At 31.6% G+C, this 23,425-nt stretch overlaps 1 protein-coding gene across 12 annotated transcripts in view; it reads left to right on the top strand.

The window, feature by feature from the left end:
* The window catches only part of Rdl (Resistant to dieldrin), a 334,093-nt gene that overhangs the window by 215,324 nt on the left and 95,344 nt on the right, over window positions 1-23,425 (top strand). For all 12 annotated transcript variants that reach the window (XM_076765717.1, XM_076765712.1, XM_076765708.1 and 9 more), the window contains exons 4-5: window positions 1,650-1,876; window positions 7,353-7,435. In XM_076765717.1, coding sequence (XP_076621832.1) covers window positions 1,650-1,876; window positions 7,353-7,435 — 310 coding nt within the window. The remainder of the gene's footprint in view (window positions 1-1,649; window positions 1,877-7,352; window positions 7,436-23,425) is intronic.

The following is a 23,425-nucleotide window of genomic DNA, read 5'->3' as shown; positions in this document are numbered from 1 at the left end:
GAAAATATAAAAGTAGCCCCTCCATAATTTCAATAAAAAAATTAATACTTTTGGACTTTTGAATTTTTTAAGAATCATATTTGCAGTCATAAAATTAAAAAAAAATTTCTAATATGTATCCCAATACCTAAAATAATAGTACTAAATTGTTTACGTAATTTTCCATATGTTAAAACAAAAGTTATAATAAATAAACTGAATAACACGTTTTACTGTATTTCTACCTTTACAGTTAAGATGGGGGATTGAAACTTGATAGAAATTGTTACCTTATGGAGAGCTGCTAATTAGTATACCACAAGTTCAATTTGGTTTACGAGCATTTCATCTACTTACTCGGTTTCCGTAATGCAAAATGTATCAACAATTGAATGTTTTTGTGAAATTTCTCCAAGTTAATTAAATTTCATGAATAATTTGTTCGAGAGTGTGTTTTGAACAGTCGAATAACTTATATCTCTTTTAGAATTAATAATATATCCTATTTGATGACTTATGATAACACAAAAATTTTTAATTTCATTAAGAAAACAAAAAAAAATAAATTTATATTTAGAATTGTATTATTAATTTTATGATCACAACTCTATAATTATTATTTCAATGAATATTTGCTCACTTCCTGCTTTAAGTACAAAATTTTCTGTATTGCACACTTGAATAATTTTAAAATATTCGTAATGAATTGGCGGAAGATCTAAAGCATGAAGTTCCTCTTCACAGTCCATTGAATTTTCACGAAACATTTTATATGGAGCTATTTTTTATGAATCGTATCCGGTATACTTTTATGATTTATATTAAACCTGAATTTATTACGACATTTTTCTATTAATTTATAATATTCTTCAGGTACATAAAAGTAACTTACACCACTATCGAATAAGCATAAAGATGCAATAGATAATAATGAATATCACAACTTTATTTTATTTTTTATTTCACGGCAACTTGTTAAGAATTCTTTCACAATAGTTGATACGACACAACGCAAAATAAAAATCTTAATTTTATTGGTTCCACAAATTAGAGCATTTTCGTAACATGAAAATGCCACGAAATTAGCAAGTGCTCTCGAAATTCTTCAATTTATACCCAAAACAGTTTTAAGTGTAACGAATAATTTCAACGATATTTACGAGGGTCGAACAAGATAGAACGCCCTGCATAAAGCAATCGTGTAGCCGTTTTAAATCAGACGAATATTCGAGACCCGAACCCGGTGTATTTGCAGATAAACCGCGCATTTTGAGCGTGCCATGTATCAAATAAATCAGGGAGTTTAATCGATGCAAATCTATTTATTCGTATAAACCAGGATGAGAGCATCGGATAGGCGGTCCCCGTTATCCAGCCGCGATATCGGTTTGCATTTGCTTTCTTCCTCACGTACCAACGGAATTTCGTTATTTTTAACGAATGCATTGTTGCGTAATGCTGTTAGTTTACGTGTCACGTTTCACTGTCCGTACGGCTCGCGGGAGCTATTGTAACATTTAGATCATTGTGTCGGTCGAAAACGAAACACGGTTCGCGCACGAATTCGATGGTATTCCCGGTGGTGTTTTACGTTTTTCCACGTTGTTCTTGCGCGCGATCCGCGACCCGACGATATACAATCTAATAAAACGCCTCGTGTCTCGTATCAGGACTTCACGCTGGATTTTTACTTTCGGCAATTCTGGACGGACCCGAGGCTCGCGTTCAAGAAACGGCCGAGCGTCGAAACGCTCAGCGTCGGCTCGGAGTTTATCAAGAACATCTGGGTGCCCGACACCTTCTTCGTCAACGAGAAGCAGTCGTACTTTCACATCGCTACCACCAGCAACGAGTTCATTCGTATTCATCACTCAGGAAGCATCACGCGTAGTATACGGTGAGTCATAACCATTACCTAATTAATTATAAACACTTTGTGGTAAACGAAACTACCTGATATTGCTTGCTTCCGTTTTACATTGAACGTAACTCACAACATTTGTCTATTAACTATACAAAGTGGTCGACGTCTATACGGAAAAATTTTAATGAGAGATTCTAGAGACCAAAATAAGACGAAAATCAAGAATACTAATTTGTTGATTGAGGCTTCGTTAAAAAGTTATTAACGTTTAAAGTTCCGCCTGTAGAACGGCAATCTCGGCGCGCGATACGTCGTGACAGGTCGGTCCTAGTGGTTCTCACTCACAAAACTGTAAGGCTGTCGTAAACTTTAAACGTTAATAACTTTTTAACAAAGCCTTCATCAACAAATTGGTATTCTTGATTTTCTTCTTATTTTGTCCTCTAGAATCCCCCATCAAAATTTTTCCCAGGAGTGGCCGAACACCCTGTATAGGGTGATCTATGTAACTTATGCACCTCTATAAAATTTTGCTCAACAAAGTTTTGTATAAAAAAGTTACATCGTTTGAAGGGGTACACTATGTAATTAACTTTGTTTTTTTAAATAAAATACTATACTTTTTATTGCAAATTATGGAATAATACTACATTCTGAGTAAAAAAGTGTTCTAAAAATTTGTATTAGTCTTAATGAGTAATTTCATTTTAGTTCTTGAAAATTGTTTACATGTTATATCAAATTCGAGACTCAACTTTATCACAGATTCCTGTAGAACAGTAAAAATTGTCAAGAGATAAAGAGAAATTACTCATTAATATATTTCTAATAGTCATTTTAAATCTGTAACTAGATTGTGTAAATACGTTAATAATCCCTGTAATTCTGTTGATTTTTTAAATTCTTCCATCAATCCATAACCCTATCGCTTCTTAACATTGCTTAACCATGCAATAATGTCAACGTCCACTATTCGTTTCATTCATAGTTAATTCTCTTAAGTTACAATTTTCTATTTTTAATACGTAACTATAATCATATGCATATGTTTCTTATTTTATATTATTACGATGTTTGTAATAAGAGAGTTACTGCCTGTTTAAATAAATAAATAAATCGTATACGTTATTTTATACATGCCATATGTGAACTCGATTGATCGATAGTTCAGCCAGAATTGAACAAATTTTATTAACAAATAACGAATAAAAATTTTAGTTTCACTCGTGCAGTAACTTTTTGTTTGCAACTTCATTCGCTAAGATATTGATTAAAAAAATTCTTTAATGAATTCTAATGTACACATGAATATACAATAGAGACATAAACGGAAATTAATTTAGAAACGAATCTGATATTTTTTATTCTCGAATAAAATTTGCTCAACTCAGATTTTAATTCAACAGAAGGGAACTTTGTTATGTATATTAATGCCAGATTTTCATTGATTTCTCTTAACGTTCTTCGTTTTGTTATTAGCTTTGATTAGTTTTTATCAACTTTGACGTTCCAAATCCGAATGGATATGTAACATAGAGAAAAAAAATGGGGGAGCACAACATTTTAAAAGAATAGGTGATATAAAGAAAAGAAATGCATGGATTATCAGAACATAATAGAGTTAATAGCAAAACACTCGAGGGTGGTATATTATATATCTTTAACACTAGAACTATGAACAATTATAGTGTACTTATTTGTACCAAAGAAATTAAAACGATAGATATGCGAAAAAATGTATAATGCAATGGAAATGAGTGTTTATTCATTCTCTTATAGAAAATTACAGTAAATGTTCAATAATCTAATCGATTAAATTTTTTACAATTTTTATTAGGAATTATCAATGAGTCACTTTGACTGCTTTGGTATTCTAGTCTAGAGTTTCATTTATTTTGATCTTTTCAGGGATTTTTTTTACAAGAAAAGTATAAGTTTCGTAATTTCGACATTTTGTTTACATATTTACTTATGTTTCATGAATGTTCACAATTTTTCTTGATTGAAATTAACTGAATTATATGTCATTGAAGAAAGTTTCTTTTAAAAAAACTATCCTACTGTTTATCTTAAACGAAAAAATTAAGAAGATTCTTGATTAGTATGATTATGATTATGGTGTGAATCAAAATGAAAAAATTAGTGAAAATGTACAAAATATCGGTGCTTTGAATTTTGAATATTGGTTTTTGTAGATTGTTTTCAGTAAAAATTATATTATATTTAATTTCAATTCTAAAGAGTTTATTATTTAAAGTAGTATTGGAAATGTTTTTCTATTACGTGAACTCATTTAAACTCTAAATATAAACAATGAAATAACAAACTAACACAAGAAACAATCAAACATATAACTAACAAATATGATAATTATTGCCTAGATTTCATCAGAATCTAGTTTGATGTTGTTCAAATGTTTAAATACAGAATATTTAATATAGATCAGCCATAGTATAGAAACAATATGCATCAAGGAAAAAACTCACATGCATTGCAGTAAATTAATAATAAAATAAAAAAATTCTTAACAAATATTGAGGATATTTGAATCTAACATTTAACGATTTATAATTTTTAGTTCTATTTTCCTATATTTTTTATCTTAGTTTCCAATAAAAACGTTAGAGCAAATATAGTTAATCAAAATCAGTCGTCAGAGCTTGAGATTTATATTAAAGAAAAGATATAAATTGTTATTCAAGCCACTTTGCATTAAAGCTGATATCTTGAGTTTGAAACTGTTTACTTCAGATTTGATATCAACGATCTCGTAAACCTTTCATTACCAAGTTTCAAGAAGATCCGATAAAATCTTGACTTTTGGCCAAGAATTACCATTTTCCAGACCTCTGTGCATCGGCGACAGACACGTCAGTAAATCGAACTACGAAGGAGAATTGTCGAGTAGTGGGCTAGATTTTCTCAAGCGAGGTTTCAACCCAAGTTCGATATACCTTACTGCCAAGGAACAACCAAGACACTCGAGGGAGCAATTGTATCAGCCACAACAAATTTGTTCCCAGCATCGGTCGACACCACTTTCGTCTCTTTTTTTCTCCGTCCCATCTGTACCATTCCCCTATATCTATCTATAAACTGTACCTCAACCACCCTCGAGTGTTTTGCTATTAACTCTATTATATTCTGATAATCCATGCATTTCTTTTCTTTATATCACCTATTCTTCTTTTAAAATGTTGTGTTCCCCCTTTTCTTTTCTTTATGTTACATATCCATTCGGATCTGGAACATCAAAGTTGATAAAAACTAATCAAAGATAATCACAAAACGAAGAACGTTAAGGGAAATCAATGGAAATCTGGCTTAGTATAACAAAGTTCTCTTCTGTTGAATTAAAATCTGAGTTGAGCAAATTTTATTCGAGAATAAAAAATATCAGATTCGTTTCTAAATTAATTTCCGTTTATGTCCCTATTGTAAATTCATGTGTACATTAGAATTCATTAAAGGATTTTTTTAATCAATATCTTAGCAAATGAAGTTGCAAACAAAAAGTTACTGCACGAGTGAAACTAAAATTTTTATTCGTTATTTGTTAATAAAATTTGTTCAATTCTGGCTGAAACTATCGATCAATCGAGTTCACATATGGCGTGTATAAAATAACGTATACGGTTTATTTATTTATTTAAACAGGCAGTAACTCTCTTATTACAAACATCGTAATAATATAAAATAAGAAACATATGCATATGATTATAGTTACGTATTAAAAATAGAAGATTGTAACTTAAGAGAATTAACTACGAATGAAACGAATAGTGGACGTTGACATTATTGCATGGTTAAGCAATGTTAAGAAGCGATAGTGTTATGGATTAATAGAAGAATTTAAAAAATCAACAGAATTACAGGGATTATTAACGTATTTACATAATCTAGTTAAAGATTTAAAATGACTATTAGAAATATATTAATGAGTAATTTCTCTTCATTTCTTGACAATTTTTACTGTTCTACAGGAATCTGTGATAAAGCTGAGTCTCGAATTTGATATAACATGAAAACAATTTTCAAGAACTAAAGTGAAATTACTCATTAGGACTAATACAGATTTTTAGAACACTTTTTTACTCAGAATGTAGTATTATTCCATAATTTGCAATAAAAAGTATAGTATTTCATTTAAAAAAACAAAGTTACTTACATAGTGTACCTCTTCAAACGATGCAACTTTTTTATACAAAACTTTGTTGAGCAAAATTTTATAGAGATGCATAAGTTACATAGATATAAAGGGTGTTCGACCACCCTTGAGAAAAAGTTTAATGGGAGATTCTAGAGGCCAAAATAAGACGGAAATCAAGAATATCAATTTCTTGATTGAGACTTCGTTAAAAAGTTATTAACAAAATTAAATAAAAATTTTCAAATCATTCTGGAAAAATTATTTTCCATTGCGGGAGTTAATTACAATCGTTTTTGATGAATAGACATACCCTCGAAATTTACGCACATTCGAGAAAAAAATTCTTTACAAATCATTCTGAAAAAATTATTTTTGGTTGTAGGGAGCAATTACAATCATTTTTGGTAAATAAACATAACCCGAAATCCTACTCAGTTTCGAGGAAAAAATTCCTTACCGAAAATGTAATGTCTGACCAAAAATCTCTGCCCGAATTTTTATGCGGCTCTTTAAAACATCATAATTTCTGAACGAATTGAAGGATTTTAACGTTTAAAAAGGCAAACAACGCGTATTTTGGCGTAGAATATGTAGAAATTCCAAAAATATTCCAAAAATTGTTCCTTAACTTCGTAAAATGAGAAAACCCCCATAAAACTGATCCAATTTTCAAACGTCCAGAACTCCTACAATAGTGAATATATTCCAATGAAACTTTTTTCTGAAGTAGAACCCATGGGTGCCTACAAAAAAGTATTAGACAACTTTTCTACAGGGCGTTAAACAAAATCACTAAAAATGAAAAAGGAATTTTTAAGAAAAATCGACAGGGGGCAGGTGCCTAAATTTTTCGGCGAAAAAAAATTTTTTCAAATCGTTTTGGAAAAATTATTTTCGGTTGTGGGGGCCAATTACAATCATGTTTGGTGAATAAACATACCCCCGAAATCCTACGCACTTTCGAGAAAAAAATTCTTTACCGAAACTATAATGTCTGACCAAAATTTATTCTATTTTTCATGCGTATCTTTAAAACTCCTGAACAGATTGGCGAATTTTAATGATTCAAAATTCAAACAATGCGTATTAATGGGGCTCTAGAGCTCTACTCACAGATTGCCATTCTACAGGCGGAAATTTAAACGTTAATAACTTTTTAACGAAGCCTCTAGAATCTACCATTAAAATTTTTCCCAGTAGTTGCTGAACACCCTATATGGTCGATGGACAAATATTGTGAGTTACGTACAATAGAAAATGAAAACTACACAAACTTATGAATCCACCTAATAATTAAACAATGAATTGACTAAAACTATACAGTAAACACGTTGAAAGCAATTTTTATTTTTGTTACAGTTTAACGATCACAGCATCGTGTCCAATGAATCTGCAATACTTTCCGATGGACCGACAGCTCTGCAATATCGAGATCGAGAGCTGTAAGTACGCACGTGCGCGTCTATAAATGCATACATACGAACAAGAGACAATCTGAGAAAGTTCGACATCCTCGCCTCTGTCCACAGTCACACAGACACGCTACATTACGTACATAGAAACATACGATCCGTTATTCGTCATTGTGCATCAACAGTGCCGATCTTGGAAACGGTAATCGATTTTAAAGATCGGACAAAACACCGATAATTTTGTCAAAGAATTTCTGCCAAATTTCATTCACACTACAAATGTTCCGTCGGAGATTTTACGAATATTTGGATAAGGACGAGTTTAAAAGTCGACACTCTGCAGAATATTTTCTTTTAATAAGCACATATTTATAAACAATTAAGATTTGTAATGCAAGAAACTTTAAATTTAAATATTTTACAAGAAAGTATCGTGAGTGATTACGAAAAACATCTGCTTCATCCCCATGATTCCAAATTTTCTTCAACTTCCGTTTTAAATAACGGTAAACATGCGATATTATTTTACAAGTAATAAATCTTAATTTCGAATTATATAAATAATACTAATAATTTAATACAGCTATTAAAAACTACTTTGATACTTTTACCTTTGAACGTATGTTTAACTTTACGACAATGTATGTGTACATAATGTTAATTTTTACAGTATAATAATGCATATTATAATAATTAAAGAAATACACAAAGAATCCTCCTTTTATCTTTCGCCTATCTATTCTTCATTTTGACATTTTACTTTATACGAATAGATTTGTTTTTACTAGGTAAAAATTAATATAATTTACATATACACCGTTGTAAAGTTATACATATGTATATTTCTTGTAAAAGATATTAATATAAATAAACATAGTGTTTATCTACAGGTGGGAAATCTTTTAAGAGGTGATTGTATATACCAAAATAAGACGAAAATCTAAAATGATTAAAATTCAAATAAAAAAGGTACAAAACAAGTTTATGTGACATTCGTATGTAAAATTCAATTTTCTTTAAGACTTATTTAAAACATTACATTTAATGTTTATGAATGACAAATATATGTTAAAAAAATTTTCAAAAAGTATCCACAATTAAACCGATTTTATTCAAAATTTAATCATATTTTCAGCTGTGAACATAAAGTTACATTGAATGCTTTTTAGTCATTTAGACGTAATCGTGTTAACATACATTCACATGTACATACGTACTATGCAGAAATGAGGCATTGATTAACAGGTCTGATTGGTGTTAGTATAAATCTTATCTAGTGGAAAGTAGATATAAAAGGGAGCAAATTATACTACAACTAATTCGACCAGCTAGCCAATTTCTAATTTCCACGCAATATATAAATATCGTTTCTTCGTTATCTTAAAACGTATTTTTCTGTCAAAATTAAAGTTACGTTGTGGAACAGTTTTTCACCCAAATCGATATACTTCTCCAATGTATATTACTTTATTTTATTTGGTGATTAAAATCGCTAAATAAAAATACATAAAATAAAGTTCGTTTTATTTGGTAAATAAAGTCATTAAATGAAATAAAATCTGTTCGAAATTTGATTACTGTGCCTTCCTAGTAAATCAGAAAATACAAAAGTCTGAAATGCAATTTCGTCATTCTTGATATTTCGTCTTATTTGTGCATATAAAATCACCCCATGGAAGATTTCCTACCTATAGGTAACCACCGTGTATAATCTGCTATGTATTTTTAACAGATATAAGTATTATTTATACATTTTTAAACGACGAGTTACGAACTACAATACTTCTCAAATACGATCGTATGAAATTTAATTATTCGAAATGAAAGTTGAAAAATATTTATGAGATTGCTTATCCTTGATCTAACCCAAACCACCCGTTTATGAAGCAAATGCTTTTTACTCTCGCTTGGTACACTTCTTCGTAAAACACTTAAACGCAAGAAGGTTTTGCAAAACTTAAATGTTTACAAAAGAATGATCATTAGAATGAAATATTTTACAAACTATCACTATTTGACTACGATAATCCCTCTAAATATCATGAAAATCTCCGGTAGAACATCCGTAGGGTACTCAATCTCCGTCAATTGAATGATTCGATTCGTTTGCAAGCAGATGAAGAATAGATTTTAAATCGGGTATCGATTATCGTTGATTATACGCGTCTCAACTGTAAATCGCTTTCAACCCTTTTTCAGATCAGCTCAGAAAGACGCCTCTGCCGTGTACATATGCGTCAAGCGTAAAACAAAACCAAAAAAACAAAACTAATGAAACCTCGTATGTCCTTCTTTTACAAGCTCATACGAAATATCGTTACCCAACACCTACAACCCACCCCCGTCAACGCGACCGCCACAGCTCTCGCTTCCCTCCGACCCGAGATCCACGAATTCTTTCTTTCCTACTCCTTCTCTGTCTTTTCCTCTCTAGCTGTCTATCTATCTGTCTGTCTGTCCATCACTCGCCACTTTACACGCTCACCAACACGAGTCAGTCACACGATCCGCGGTTACACCGTGGATCAACTTTCATTCACTCCGTCCACTCACTCGCTCACTCACCAGCTCTCGCTCACTCTTACTGGGTTTTCTATACTATTCACGATGACTGTTGACCTACGTAACATCGTGATTTACGTCGAAATCGGACGTGCGTTTCGAGCGACAGTTGTGTGGCCTACGAACTGTCATGGACCGAATGGAATTGAAATAAAAAAGTTACGAAAATTGAGCCCAAACGTTTTCAAAAACCTTGCGAAGGATACCATACTACAGGGGATATTTCAAGGGATGAATCTACAAGTCGAACAATTGCATTTTCTGTATTATTTCGTTCCGACTAACATTTTTCTATAAACAAATATTTCATCTATAAAAGTCTTTATGTTTAACTGTTTTGAGTGAGGCGATGAACGCTGGTTACCATATACGAAAATGTCTGAAATCGAATCTTTCATAATCCTTCATTTTGTTTAACTTTCATTTTATATAACAAATTTTATACGAACTAATTTAACAAGTACTAAATAATCGGTTTAAAAATATAAGAATTCGGTATACCTGTTAAACTTCTATATTTATATATGTATTTCATTTTACAACTATATAAAGGGTGTTCGACCACCCCTGGGACAAATTTTAATGGGAGATTCTAGAGTCCAAAATAAGACGAAAATCAAGAATACCAGTTTGTTGATTGAGGCTTCGTTGAAAAGTTATTAACGTTTAAAGTTGCGCCTGTAGAACGGCAACCTGCGAACAGCTGCGTACGCGTGACAGTGGTTCTCACTTACGAAACTGTATGGCTGTCGATACGTCAGTAAGTAGAGTTTCTCATGCTGAGTGAGAACCACTATCACGCGCACGCAGCTGGTCGCGAAACTTTAAACGTTAATAACTTGTTAACAAAGCCACAATTAACAAATTGGTATTCTTGATTTTCGTCTCATTTTAACCTCTAGAATCTCCCATTAAAATTTTTCCCAGGGGTAGCCGAACACCCTATATAAAAAGGTCAAAAATCGAATCTTTCATAATCCCTCATTTTGTTTAGCTTTCATTTTAAATAACAAATTTTATACGAACTAATTTAACAAGTACAAGAATTCAGTATACCTGTTAAACTTTTACATTTTAAACTTCTATATTTCTATGTATATATTTAATTATACAACTATATATACGTACATAAATTAATTTTACTAGCTGGAAGATGATGCATGTTATAACAACAGCAGGAATATAAAAAGAATCTTCATCTTCAGTACTTTCGTACGATTTTATTTGTATATATTTTTATCGTTTATTATTTTTCAACAAATAATTTATTTCGTATACAATACTTTTATTTTTAATTCAAATTAGATCATCAGGATAACTCACTTATTTTCTGTAGAGAAGAATATTTCAGGAAGAAGACATTTAATTGCATAAGGAATATTGGTGCGTTGATAATTCCATTTTACCATTATAAATTTATAAGCTTCGAAATTTTATCTGACCTTCACATATAAATACCATAAATTCTTTAGAAAGTTTGAATAAATGTTTAAATTAATGAATGTGTAAATTTAAAATATTCACGAACAAGTTACAAAATATGTATTTACTACATATATGTCATCACATTCATTTTTTAAAGATTTTCCATAAATTGTTTCTTAGGAATTTAAATAAATTATAATTTTACAGAGTGTTTCATTAATTTTCATTCTCTGGAATATGTTTACATCTTAATAAACCTTTCTTAAGTTTTCATATATAAAAATTTATTTGCAAATTTATGAACAATTTATAAATTCATAACAAATTTATGTACATTATTTTAAATTACATTACATTTAATTTATTGACTTGTTATGACGCTTAACAAACAAACATCACAACCGACACACATTTAAAGATTTCGATCTCCGACGAGTCAATACTAAATTTAATATAGCTGCTATTAAAATCGTAAACATGTTCGATTTTTTTAGTTCTCTACAACATTTAATCTGTATTTTAATTTTTCATAATTGTTTTAACGAAAACTATATGAAACGTTGGAAACCGTTATTTCTTGAAAAGTTTCACACTTTGCCCAGGAAACTTCCTTCTCGAACATTTAAACATTAAGACTTTCGTATTGACAATTTTAATTGCTTCTAGAAAAACGTCCATTAAAACGAAATATTATTCAGAACAGTATCATTCAACCTCTAGATTTAACCTAGTAAATATAATCAGAATCTCAAGTAGAACAGTTATATGTTCTTATTAGTTCGTAATTCAGTGCTCTCCAAATTAGGATTCATGAGTCTTATGGATCTCTTCTAAGAGATCGAGAATCCCAGTAGGAATCAAATGGGCCGTTCATTTCGAGCCTATTCACCTATAATTTAGCATTTACTTTAACCCATACTTAAAAAATAATTATTAAATTAGATCTTTCCCTTCTTATCTCTGATGTTCCTGAAATTGTTCTTGATCTCGCCAACTGTGCATTCGCGAGAAGATAGCTAGCAGAACGGTACAGAACCCAGACCTAACCCCACTTTTGACGCTCCCATAACCCCATAACCTATAATTCTTGCCAAGATATCACCGATCATCGTTTCAGCTAGTAGCAACAATACGTGTTACAGGAGGAGCCCTATACTAATGTAGGGACTTGTACACTAATTAGACCTGAATTTGTCTAGCCAACTTCTCGCGAACGCACAATAAATTATACTGTTTCGAGGAGCAGCCGCGTGAGGCGCCCTCTTACGCTGGAGAGCACTGTCGTAGGCCTAAACGAACCCAAACAAGATTTCCTGAAACATCGTCAGAGTCGACGAAACTCCCCGAGCGATCGAAACGTGCGTTCGGTTCGGCAACGGAGTACAATGTGCGACGAACAAAGAGCACCTCGACGAGCAGCGTCCCGCGACAGCGAGAACGACAGCCTCGATCGAGACGCTCGCCGTGTATGCAATTACCAACACGTCGACTCGAGCACGAAACGAGACGACGACTATACGGCTCGGAACAGACGAGCCGCTGCGTTTGCGTTGCTAATGTTGGACGACCATAGAGAACGAAAGGTTTCTCGTGAACAAGAAAGGGGCTGACGCCCCGTGGAAACACACCAGTGTACGGTGGCACTTAACGGAACTAGCTAACCAACCGCCTGCGCGTGGGGCGTGAATGCGCGCACGATTCTTTTCTGTCCGAGTGGTGAGCGCGAATGGATGTGTGTGCTTGGTGCGTACTATCACGAGCTCGCACCGATTATCACTGCTGCAAATTGCACGCAAACATTGGGTGTGTGTAACCGAAAGAGGATGCCCGGATGCTCTCTTTGATTCGTGTTTTTCTTCTCCATTTTTCTTTTTTTTTTTTTCTCTTCTCTGTTTTCACCAGTCGATCTTCGATCACGGAGATAAATTTTCAGCTTTTCCGTAGAGGCACAGCACGCGAAACGCGCCGACCCGTCGGGAACACTCACGTCTCGAACCGACGCGTCAATCGATCAGCCTGAAGGGATTACTTTGACACGTGTTTATTCTAGTCGTTAAACAGGTTGGGGCACTTAAAGTGGGATACATGGACCGCTTGGTTATTGTAAAAGATATTTGGTTGTTCCAAAACATATTGCCCATTTTAAAACCTTCATTTTTTTCATTGAAGACTACGAGTATACAGGGTGTTCAGCCACGACTAGGAAAAATTTTGATGGGGGATTCTAGAGGACAAAATAAGAAGAAAATCAAGAATACCAATTTGTTGATGAAGGCTTTGTTAAAAAGTTATTAACGTTTAAAGTTCCGCCAGTACTGAATTTTTTTTCTCGAAAGTGCGTAGGATTTCGGGGGTATGTGTATTTACCAAAAATGATTGTAATTGACTCCCGCAACTGAAAATAATTTTTTCAACACGATTTGAAATTTTTTTTTTCCGTCGAAAAATTTCACACTTTCTCGAATTTTTTTTTAGAAAGTGGGTAGGATTTCGGGGGTACGTGTATTCACCAAAAATGATTGTAATTGACCCCTGCAACCGAAAATAATTTTTTCAGAATTAATTAAAAATTTTTTTTTTCGTCGAAAAATTTAGGCACCTACCCCCTTTCGATTTTTCTTAAAAATTCCTTTTTCATTGTAAGTAATTTTGTTTGACGCCCTACAGAAAAGTTGTCTAATACTTTTCTGTAGTTACCCATGAACTCTACTTCAGAAAAAAGTTTCATTGAAATATATTCACAATTGTAGGAGTTATGGCTGATTGAAAATTGGACCATTTTTATGGGGTTTTTCTCATTTTGCGGGGTCAAGGACCAACTTTTCGAATATTTTTGCAATTTCTACATATTCTCCACCAAAATACGCGTAGTTTGCTTTTTTAAACATTAAAATCGTCCAATCCGTTCAGAAGTTATGACGTTTTAAAGATTCGCATGAAAATTCGGGCAGACATTTCTGGCCAGAAATTATATTTTCGGTAAGGAATTTTTTTCTCAAAACTGAGTAGAATTTCGGGGGTATGTCTGTTGACCAAAAGTGCTTACAATTGAGTCCTGGAACTAAAAATAATTTTTCCAGAACGATTTGAAATTTTTGAATTTAATTGTTAATAACTTTTTAACGAAGCCTCCATCAACAAATTGGTATTCTTGATTTTCGTCTTATTTTGGTCTCTAGAATCCCCCATTGAAATTTTTCCCAGTCGTGGCTGAACACCCTGTATAGGGCGTCCCAAGTTTTAATGATCGAACTTTGTCAATGTATTCTATAGGATTAAATAAAAAAAAAATGTTACGATAGAAATATGAAATAGTGATGGATTAGTAATACTGCAATACAGTGTCAGAATATACGAACAATATTTACACTTGGTCTATCTTCATCTAAGGTACTACATATTTACTACCTGAGATTATCAAAAGTGTTATTAAATTCAATTTTCCTCAGCTCAAACTTATAACTGGAGCATTTAGATGTGCAACTTATTAATAGTCTTAGCAAATATTACGCTCATAATATTTAATGGACTTAAAAGTATGCAAATATAACTTAAATAGAGATAGATTGATTGTAGTCTAACATTCAGTCTATTTTTATCTAAGCTGGTGGTATATTCCTACATTATTATTCCTATCATTACTATCTCATACTTGTATCATAACCTAACAACTTATATTTATATACATTTTTTCCTTATTTAAATCCAAAGAATACGATGACAAAATTTGGCCATTCATATCTGAGACACCCTGCACAGTAGATATTGCTCGTACAGAAAATAAAAACAGATAAATGTGTAATATGTATATGTATACATGGTTTCTGCATACAATGAATAAGATTTCATTCAATATTTTTCTTCATCAAAAATAGAAATAATATTTATATAACTTTTTTATTTAAAATTAAATTTTCTTTCAAAATTTAAAATATATTCCAGAACTTTCACGAATAACGACTATACAGAGTAATCGGCCACCCCTGGGAAAAATTTTAATGGGAGATTCTGGAGGCCAAAATAAGACGAAAATCAAGAATATCAATTTCTTAACTTCGTTATAAAGTTATTAAAAAATGAAATTAAAAAATTTCAAATCGTTCTAAAAAAATTATTTTTAGTTATAGGGGTCAATTATAATCATTTTTGGTCAATAGACATACCCCCGAAATTCTACCCACTTTCGAGAAAAAAATTCCTTACTGAAAATATAGTCTGAGGCCTGAAATGGTTCCCCGAAACTTTATGTGAATCTTTAAAACATCATAACTACGGAACGGATTGGATGATTTTCATTTTCAAAAATGCAAACTACGCGTATTTTGATGGAGAATATGTAGAAATTTCAAAAATATTCGAAAAATTATTCCTTGACTTCGCAAAATGAGAAACCCCCCCATAAAAATGGTCCAATTTTAAAACAGTCATTACTCCTACAATAGTGAATATATTTCATTGAAATTTTGGGAAGAACTAGAGTTCATGAATACCTACAAAAAAGTCTTAAACAACTTTTCTGTACAGCGCCAACCAAATTTATTACAAATAAAAAATTAATTTTTAAGAAACATCCAAACAGATGCTTAAATTTTTCGGCGAAAAGAAACAATTTCAAATCGTTTTGAAAAAATTATTTTTATTTAGTGGGGTCAATTATAATTATTTTTGGCCAATAGACATACCCTCGAAATCCTAACCAGTTTCGAGAAAAAAATTCAATAATTAGATAAATTTTTTGACAAAATTAAGACATTTCAAATCGTTCTAAAAAAATTATTTTTAGTTGCACGGGTCAATTACAATCATTTTTGGTAAATAGACATACCCCCGAAATCCTGCGCATTTTCGAGAAAAAAATTCAGTACGGGCGGAGCTTTGAACGTTAATAACTTTTTAACGAAGCCTCCATCAACAAATTGATATTCTTTATTTTCGTCTTATTTTGCCCTCTAGAGTCTCTCATTAAAATTTTTTACATAGGTAGCCGAACACCCTGTATATCAAAAAAGCAAAAAATCTACAAGTGTTTTAACTAAAACTCAAATATAAAATTTCATTGAAATCCAATCAGCCTTTTAGATGCAATCGCATTAACTAATATACACCCTAACGTATATACGTACACCAGCTATCATTGAATTTGGCGTAAGGTTAAGGAAGTATCTACTAGCGCCACCAGCGACGAAGCAACCATCGCTCAAGTACTGAATGTGCGCAAGGTAGATGCGCAGAAAATTATTCACCATCCACTGGAATACGATATAAATTGTAGGATTAATGCGTGCATTTTTTCCAAGTGAATAAATCGTGACTTGGTACACTAAAATTTTAGATACAGCATAAGCTAAAATCTTGGTGTGTCGAATCTCGATTTGCTCATAGTCTCTGAAGACTGCAACAAAAGATAATTTCAAACATGATGATCTATAATTCTTTGCCATCGTTTAAAATATAACTTAAACTACTTTTATTCGTATTTAATGGCATCATTACTTATTTAATCACTTTATAGCGAAACAGTGCACTGTTGATCGAAATAAATGTTCCAAAGTCTGGATTATACAGGGTGAACCACGTAATTTGATCAGCTGAATTTATTCTACTATGAACGAATCGTTCAAAATGTTTGTTGTCATGTATAACATGACTCAGGGAAAACTTTCAAATAGTTATATTCCATCGTTCTTTTAAATTTAGATCGAAAGAAGTATTTGTTATGATGCTTGCCGAATTGGTTTTAATATTCGCTAAAAGATAGGTGTAAAAAAAAATGTAAATTTCTCTATAAAAAACTAAAGATGATTTTGAAAACTTCGGGACAAAAAACAGTTAGTAAAAGATTGTTGAAGATATTCCCCATATCCAAACGGCTGACACTAGGCCGCCATCTGGTGGTGTCATCTAACAACACACGCATCACGACAACGACGCTGTACTTTTTCTGCTTTTTCTTCTTCCTTGCAATGTGCGTGAGTTTAATCACGTTTTTTTCATGTTGAAATATATGCACAGTAATGATACTTAAGATAAACATTGTTCCGGAGTTGGCGTGTTCATCTTTCGTACAGCGGATACGAAATTCGACACCAACAGATATTCGTGCACAGCGACATCGTTGAGCCTCGGAATCGGCTTCATATTTTGCCGGCGGCTGTAGAAAAAAAGCATTGTCTTTCATAGAAATCGCCGCTGGCATTCCAGCTCGTATCGTTCTTTAAATGTCATCTGTCATGCTTCACTGGCTCCAAGGGGAATCCCCCAGTTGGGAGAGATAGAGATGTTCAAAGTACGAATCATGTTTGGGATTCATTTTAAGAATCATTAATCAACTTCAGTATCAAATCATGTTGTTATTGGTGTATAACCCCTGTCTTCTCAACAGTTGTATTAGAAAAAAAACTTTTTGAACAATTCACTAGTAATAAAATAAATTAAGCTAGTCACGTAGTTACATGGTTTACCTTTATACTGGAAGAAGTATAATTTAAATTATAAAATTAGAATTGCGATTCCAAAAATGATACAGAAGCAGCAAAGCAGCTTATTCTAAACATAAACGAGACGAACAATGAAAACGTAAACGAGCACAAAATGTATTTTAGTATTCACCAGAAAAAGAACTTTCAGACATTTTATTAATGCATATACTTCATTTCGGTAGACAGATTGGCATGACCAACGAAGTGTCTAAAATGAGCAATATTTTGTGGGGCACCCTAATAGAAAAGAATATTTCTAACAGAAGTTATTTGAATTGAGATTAAGTTTAAAAATAGCACTGCAGCTGCACCTCGCATCTTTGCACATTTTAATTTTCTCGTATCTCATTTCTTCTAGTAAATGAATGTTTACTTCACGAATAGATGCTATTTATTTTTTTTATTTGTCTTCTAATAAAGGCGTGTAAGACGAATACAATAACCAATGGCTCAAAATCATTCTATACCACACAAAGAAAATTGTTTCAAGTTGCAGCCTTTAATTTAAGTATAATTCGAGTGTCGATCATGAACGGCGACCGATACATGATTTGAAGCAATTTGATATGGATGCAATTTTTATACAATCTTCATATCTTTCAGTTGTTTTAATGTCTATGGAATATGTAGAACCACTTTTCATTTTCGTAACGATTAATCCAATTGTTATTGAGCTCTCGATTTAGGATAATTGTAATTATGAGTGCAGAAAATCCAATGTGTTCATACGACATGGATTATCAAACATTTCATATACAGGGTGTTCGGCCACCCCTGGGAAAAATTTTAATGGGGGATTCTAGAGGCCAAAATAAGACGAAAATCAAGAATACCAATTTGTTGATGAAGGCTACGTTAAACAGTTATTAACGTTTAAAGTTCCGACCGTACTAAATTTTTTTCTCGAAAATGCGTAAGATTTCGGGGGTATATCTATTCACCAAAAATGATTGTAATTGACCCCCGCAACCGAAAATAATTTTTCCAAAATGATTTGAAATTTTTTTTTTTCGTCGAAAAATTTAGACACCTACCCCCTATCGATTTTTCTTAAAAATTCGTTTTTCGTTTTTAGTAATTTTGTTTGACGCCCTACAGAAAAGTTGTCTAATACTTTTCTGTAGTTACCCATGAACTCTACTTCAGAAAAAAGTTTCATTGAAATATATTCACAATTGTAGGAGTTATGGCTGATTGAAAATTGGACCATTTTTATGGGGTTTTTCTCATTTTGCGGGGTCAAGGACCAACTTTTCGAATATTTTTGCAATTTCTACATATTCTCCACCAAAATACGCGTAGTTTGCTTTTTTAAACATTAAAATCGTCCAATCCGTTCAGAAGTTATGACGTTTTAAAGATTCGCATGAAAATTCGGGCAGACATTTCTGGCCAGAAATTATATTTTCGGTAAAGAATTTTTTTCTCGAAACTGAGTAGGATTTCAGGGGTATGTCTGTTGATCAAAAATGCTTGCAATTGACCCCTGCAATTGAAAATGATTTTTCCAAGACGATTCGAAAGTCTTTTTTTTCACCCAAAACTTTCAGCACTTGAATTTTTTTCTCGAAAATGGATAGGATTTCAGAAGTATATGTATTCACTAAAAATGATTGTAATTGACCCCCGCAACCGAAAATAATTTTTCCAGAACGATTTGAAATTTTTGATTTTAATTGTTAATAACTTTTTAACAAAGCCTCCATCAACAAATTGGTATTCTTGGTTTTCGTCTTATTTTGGCTTCTAGAATCCTATATTAAAATTTTTCCCAGGTTTGGCCAAACACCCTGTATAGGAATCTTCTATTATAAAAATTGATACAATTTGTATTTTAAGAATACTTCAAATATTATTTCAATTATTTTATTTCGCAAGTTTCCATATTAAACATTTGGTTTTTTTTTTTGCTTTGGATGATCTTGAACTTCAGGTCATTATATTTGCCTCGCAAACCCCTATTAAAAGATGATTACAAAAAAAACAGCGATCCACTTAAAAAAGAATTAATTGCCTTGAAACGTTCTTAGCCTCGCCTAGAATCAAGCAAACTTCACAAAATTACTTCTATCTTTAAAAATAAACAAGTTATGCAGGTGATATTTCTTAAGTGCCCCATGCTGTATGTAAGTGTTAATGTTATTCTTAAAACAAAGATTTGTTTATAGATTAGGCAGTTCAAGCATTTGAATATACGATGTTGCTTCAAGTATAAACGAGACATTTATTTATAAAATTGGATTTATTTATTGTTTTGGTAAATTAATAAAAAGTTATTTTTACACAGAGTTTTATATAGCTTTGCCAGTAAATTAGCAGGTTTTTAAGACTGGTATCATCATAATTCAAAGTGACAGGTACTAAGCCAGTTGCGCACAAATTCTTTCATCTCTATATCGTTCTTAAGTTTTCCCTTCCAAATGATTTTTTTAGTTTTTCCCTAATTTTGACTGAAACATCACATTGATCTTTTCTAAAATTCCGAAGTAATAGACAGCATTGATGTCGTTCACGAAGAAAAAATCAACAAACTCTACTGTGTCTGACAAGGGACGATGGGTAAATGGCACACGTCGATCTTGATGAAACTGTGCACAATTACTTATTGGTAATCGTCTAATCTGTCAAAAAGACACATATTTGAGATTACGTGTTCAACCTGTAGATGTAGATCCTCTTCAACAATAGAGATTTTCTTTTATACAATTAATGTATTAAAAAGTAAAAATGTACTTACAATTGAGTCGTATATAAGATATTACGAAAGGACATATCTATAAAAATAGCAATGTTATATTATTAAAGTTCTAATTTTTAGTCACAAAGTTAAAACATTATTTTTTCTTTTTGATCCTATTAATATATTATATGTATATGCACCCAACAAAAGTTAGCAACTTTTCAATGACCCTAACCAGATTGGGATATTGAAGTTTATAAACGGGTTACATCGAAGGTTACCATTTTTAATTACGCAATATAGTGAAAGAGGAAGGTACAGGTACAGATTAAAAATGAATTAAGTTCCATGATTTTTAAAGTTTTACACCCGAAAAGAAGAAAATTCTGCAATCAAAAATGAGTTTTATTAAAATTTGCTTGTTCCTGGTACTGTTTTTGTAATTAATTTTAAGTATCGCTTTGGTCATGCATATTACTTACTGGAACTCGGTTTAACAAATCTGAATATGGATGACTTACATTTATGACGTACATAATATCTTGAAGTAATAATTTGTAACCATAAATATTATTTTCCTATAATTAAGTCTATGATTTACGCAGAAACACGGAATGATAGAGTAAAGAGATCCATCAAATAGAGACTTATGTATATTAGTCACGCACGCACTCACTCTACATGCTTTAAAATCACATTTCTTGAGGATGACGCTCTGTAAAAAAATTGTATTCCATATTTTCCAGTTGTACTTACCACTGCTGGATACTTTATACAGGGTATTTTGCCACTCCTGTGAAAAATTTCAATGGGAGATTCTAGGAGCTCAAATAAAACGAAAATCAGGAATATCAATTACTTGACTGAGGTTTCGTTAAAAAGTTATTCAAAAATTAAATTAAAAAATTTCAAATCATTCTGAAAAAATTATTTTTGGTTGTGGGACTCAATTACAATCATTTTTGGTGAATAGACATACCCCCGAAATCCTACCCACTTTCTAAAAAAAAATTCGAGAAGGTATGAAATTTTTCGACAAAATTAAAAAATTTAAAATCGTTCTAAAAAAATTATTATTGGTTACAGGGATCAATAACAATCATTTTTGGTGAATAGACATACCACGGAAATACTACGTACTATCGAGAAAAAAATTCCTCACCGAAAATGTAATGTCTGACCTTACATTGACATGTTTCCCTGATATTTTTCGGCGAACAAAAAAAATTTCGAACTGTTCTAGAAAAATTATTTTCGGTTGCGGGAGTCAGTTACTATCATTTTTGATCATTAAACATACCCTCGAAATCCTACCCATTTTCGAGAAAAAAATTCAAGAATGTTTGAAATTTTTTGACAAAATTAAAAAATTTCAAATCGTACTGGAAAAATTATTTTCGGTTGCGGGGTTCAATTACAATAATTGTTGGTGAATAGACCTATCCCAGAAATCCTACCCACTTTCTAGAAAAAAATTTAGTACTGAAACTATAATGTCTGACCATAACTGTATGTTATCCTGAAAATTGAAAAGTTTCAAATCGTTCTGGAAAAATTATTTTCGTTTACAGGGGTCAATTGCAATCGTTTTTGGAGAATAAACATATCCGTGAAATCCTACCCACTTTCTAGAAAAAAATTCAGTACAGGTGGAACTGTAAACGTTAATAACTTTTTAACGAAGCCTCCATCAACAAATTAGTATTCTTGATTTTCGTCTTATTTTGGTCTCTAGAATCTCCCATTGAAATTTTTACCAGGAATAGCCGAAGACCCTGTATAACAAAAAGATTGCGTAGATAATATAATAGAACAGAGTTTTCAATTTTCCAGTAAATAGAAAGAAAATAAATTAATGTTCAAATGAGAATTAAGTTAATAAGAATTAAGTTAAACAAACTTACTGAACGAACATTCGAAAACGTGTTTTCACTCGTAATTTTTCTTTCTAAACTGCGAAGAATAATTGATTCCTGAAAAAAGGATTATAATTTTTGTTTATTTGTAACAATATATAACTAACATGATTGGCAAGACATATGCTGTCGACTCCTGAAATTTAAACTTATTGTGTAATTAAATTGAAATATACGTCCTCTCCTATTAATTCTGTTTACAACGATAAGAATGTATTTAATTTATTAACAATGTACTACGACAAATATATTATAAATTCTTATTAGACAGATCCAACTCATTATAATTGAGAATATCGTGATTTGTTGTCTTTCTAATATCACACCATTTATTAGTGATTGAATATGGTAAATTATAATGACTATTGCGGATATGTATGTCATGTGTTTACGTCAACAGTAATTATTAAAATTTATCATACGCAACTATTGACAGATAATGTAATATTGATAAAACAACAGTTCACAATTTCGTTAACCATAATCTCACATATTTCAGTTTTAGTATATTATTAATAGATCAATTAAATTTTTGTCCCATAAACAGAAAAAATAATAGAGTACGGAGATATCACTTATCTGCACAATAAGACTATATATTTATTAATAGAATTTAAAATAAAAAGTAATCTTTTAACTCTAGAATTGAAAATAACTTTAATTTTATAATTCTGTCATTTTTATACATATGATTTTTCACTAGACACACTATTATTATACACGATTCAATTATAAATACATTTTTACTTTGTAATAATAATAATAATCACTTTTTTAATAACATAGATTAAATATACATTTTGAAGAGAACCTTCATCTACAGGTAAAAAATATTAGGTCCAAAATATAAATACTTGGTTTAATCAAAACAAACACGTATCAAAGTTTCTCAACAAACATGCACTATCTAAATTATTATTCTCTAAGATTACACCAGGATGACAAGCTGAAAAACAAT

This window comes from Colletes latitarsis, chromosome 5 (assembly GCF_051014445.1).
Source record: "Colletes latitarsis isolate SP2378_abdomen chromosome 5, iyColLati1, whole genome shotgun sequence".
NCBI classification, from domain to species: Eukaryota; Metazoa; Arthropoda; class Insecta; order Hymenoptera; family Colletidae; genus Colletes; species Colletes latitarsis.
Note: the sequence above shows the minus strand (reverse complement) of the source record. Positions and strands in the feature narration are given on the sequence as shown.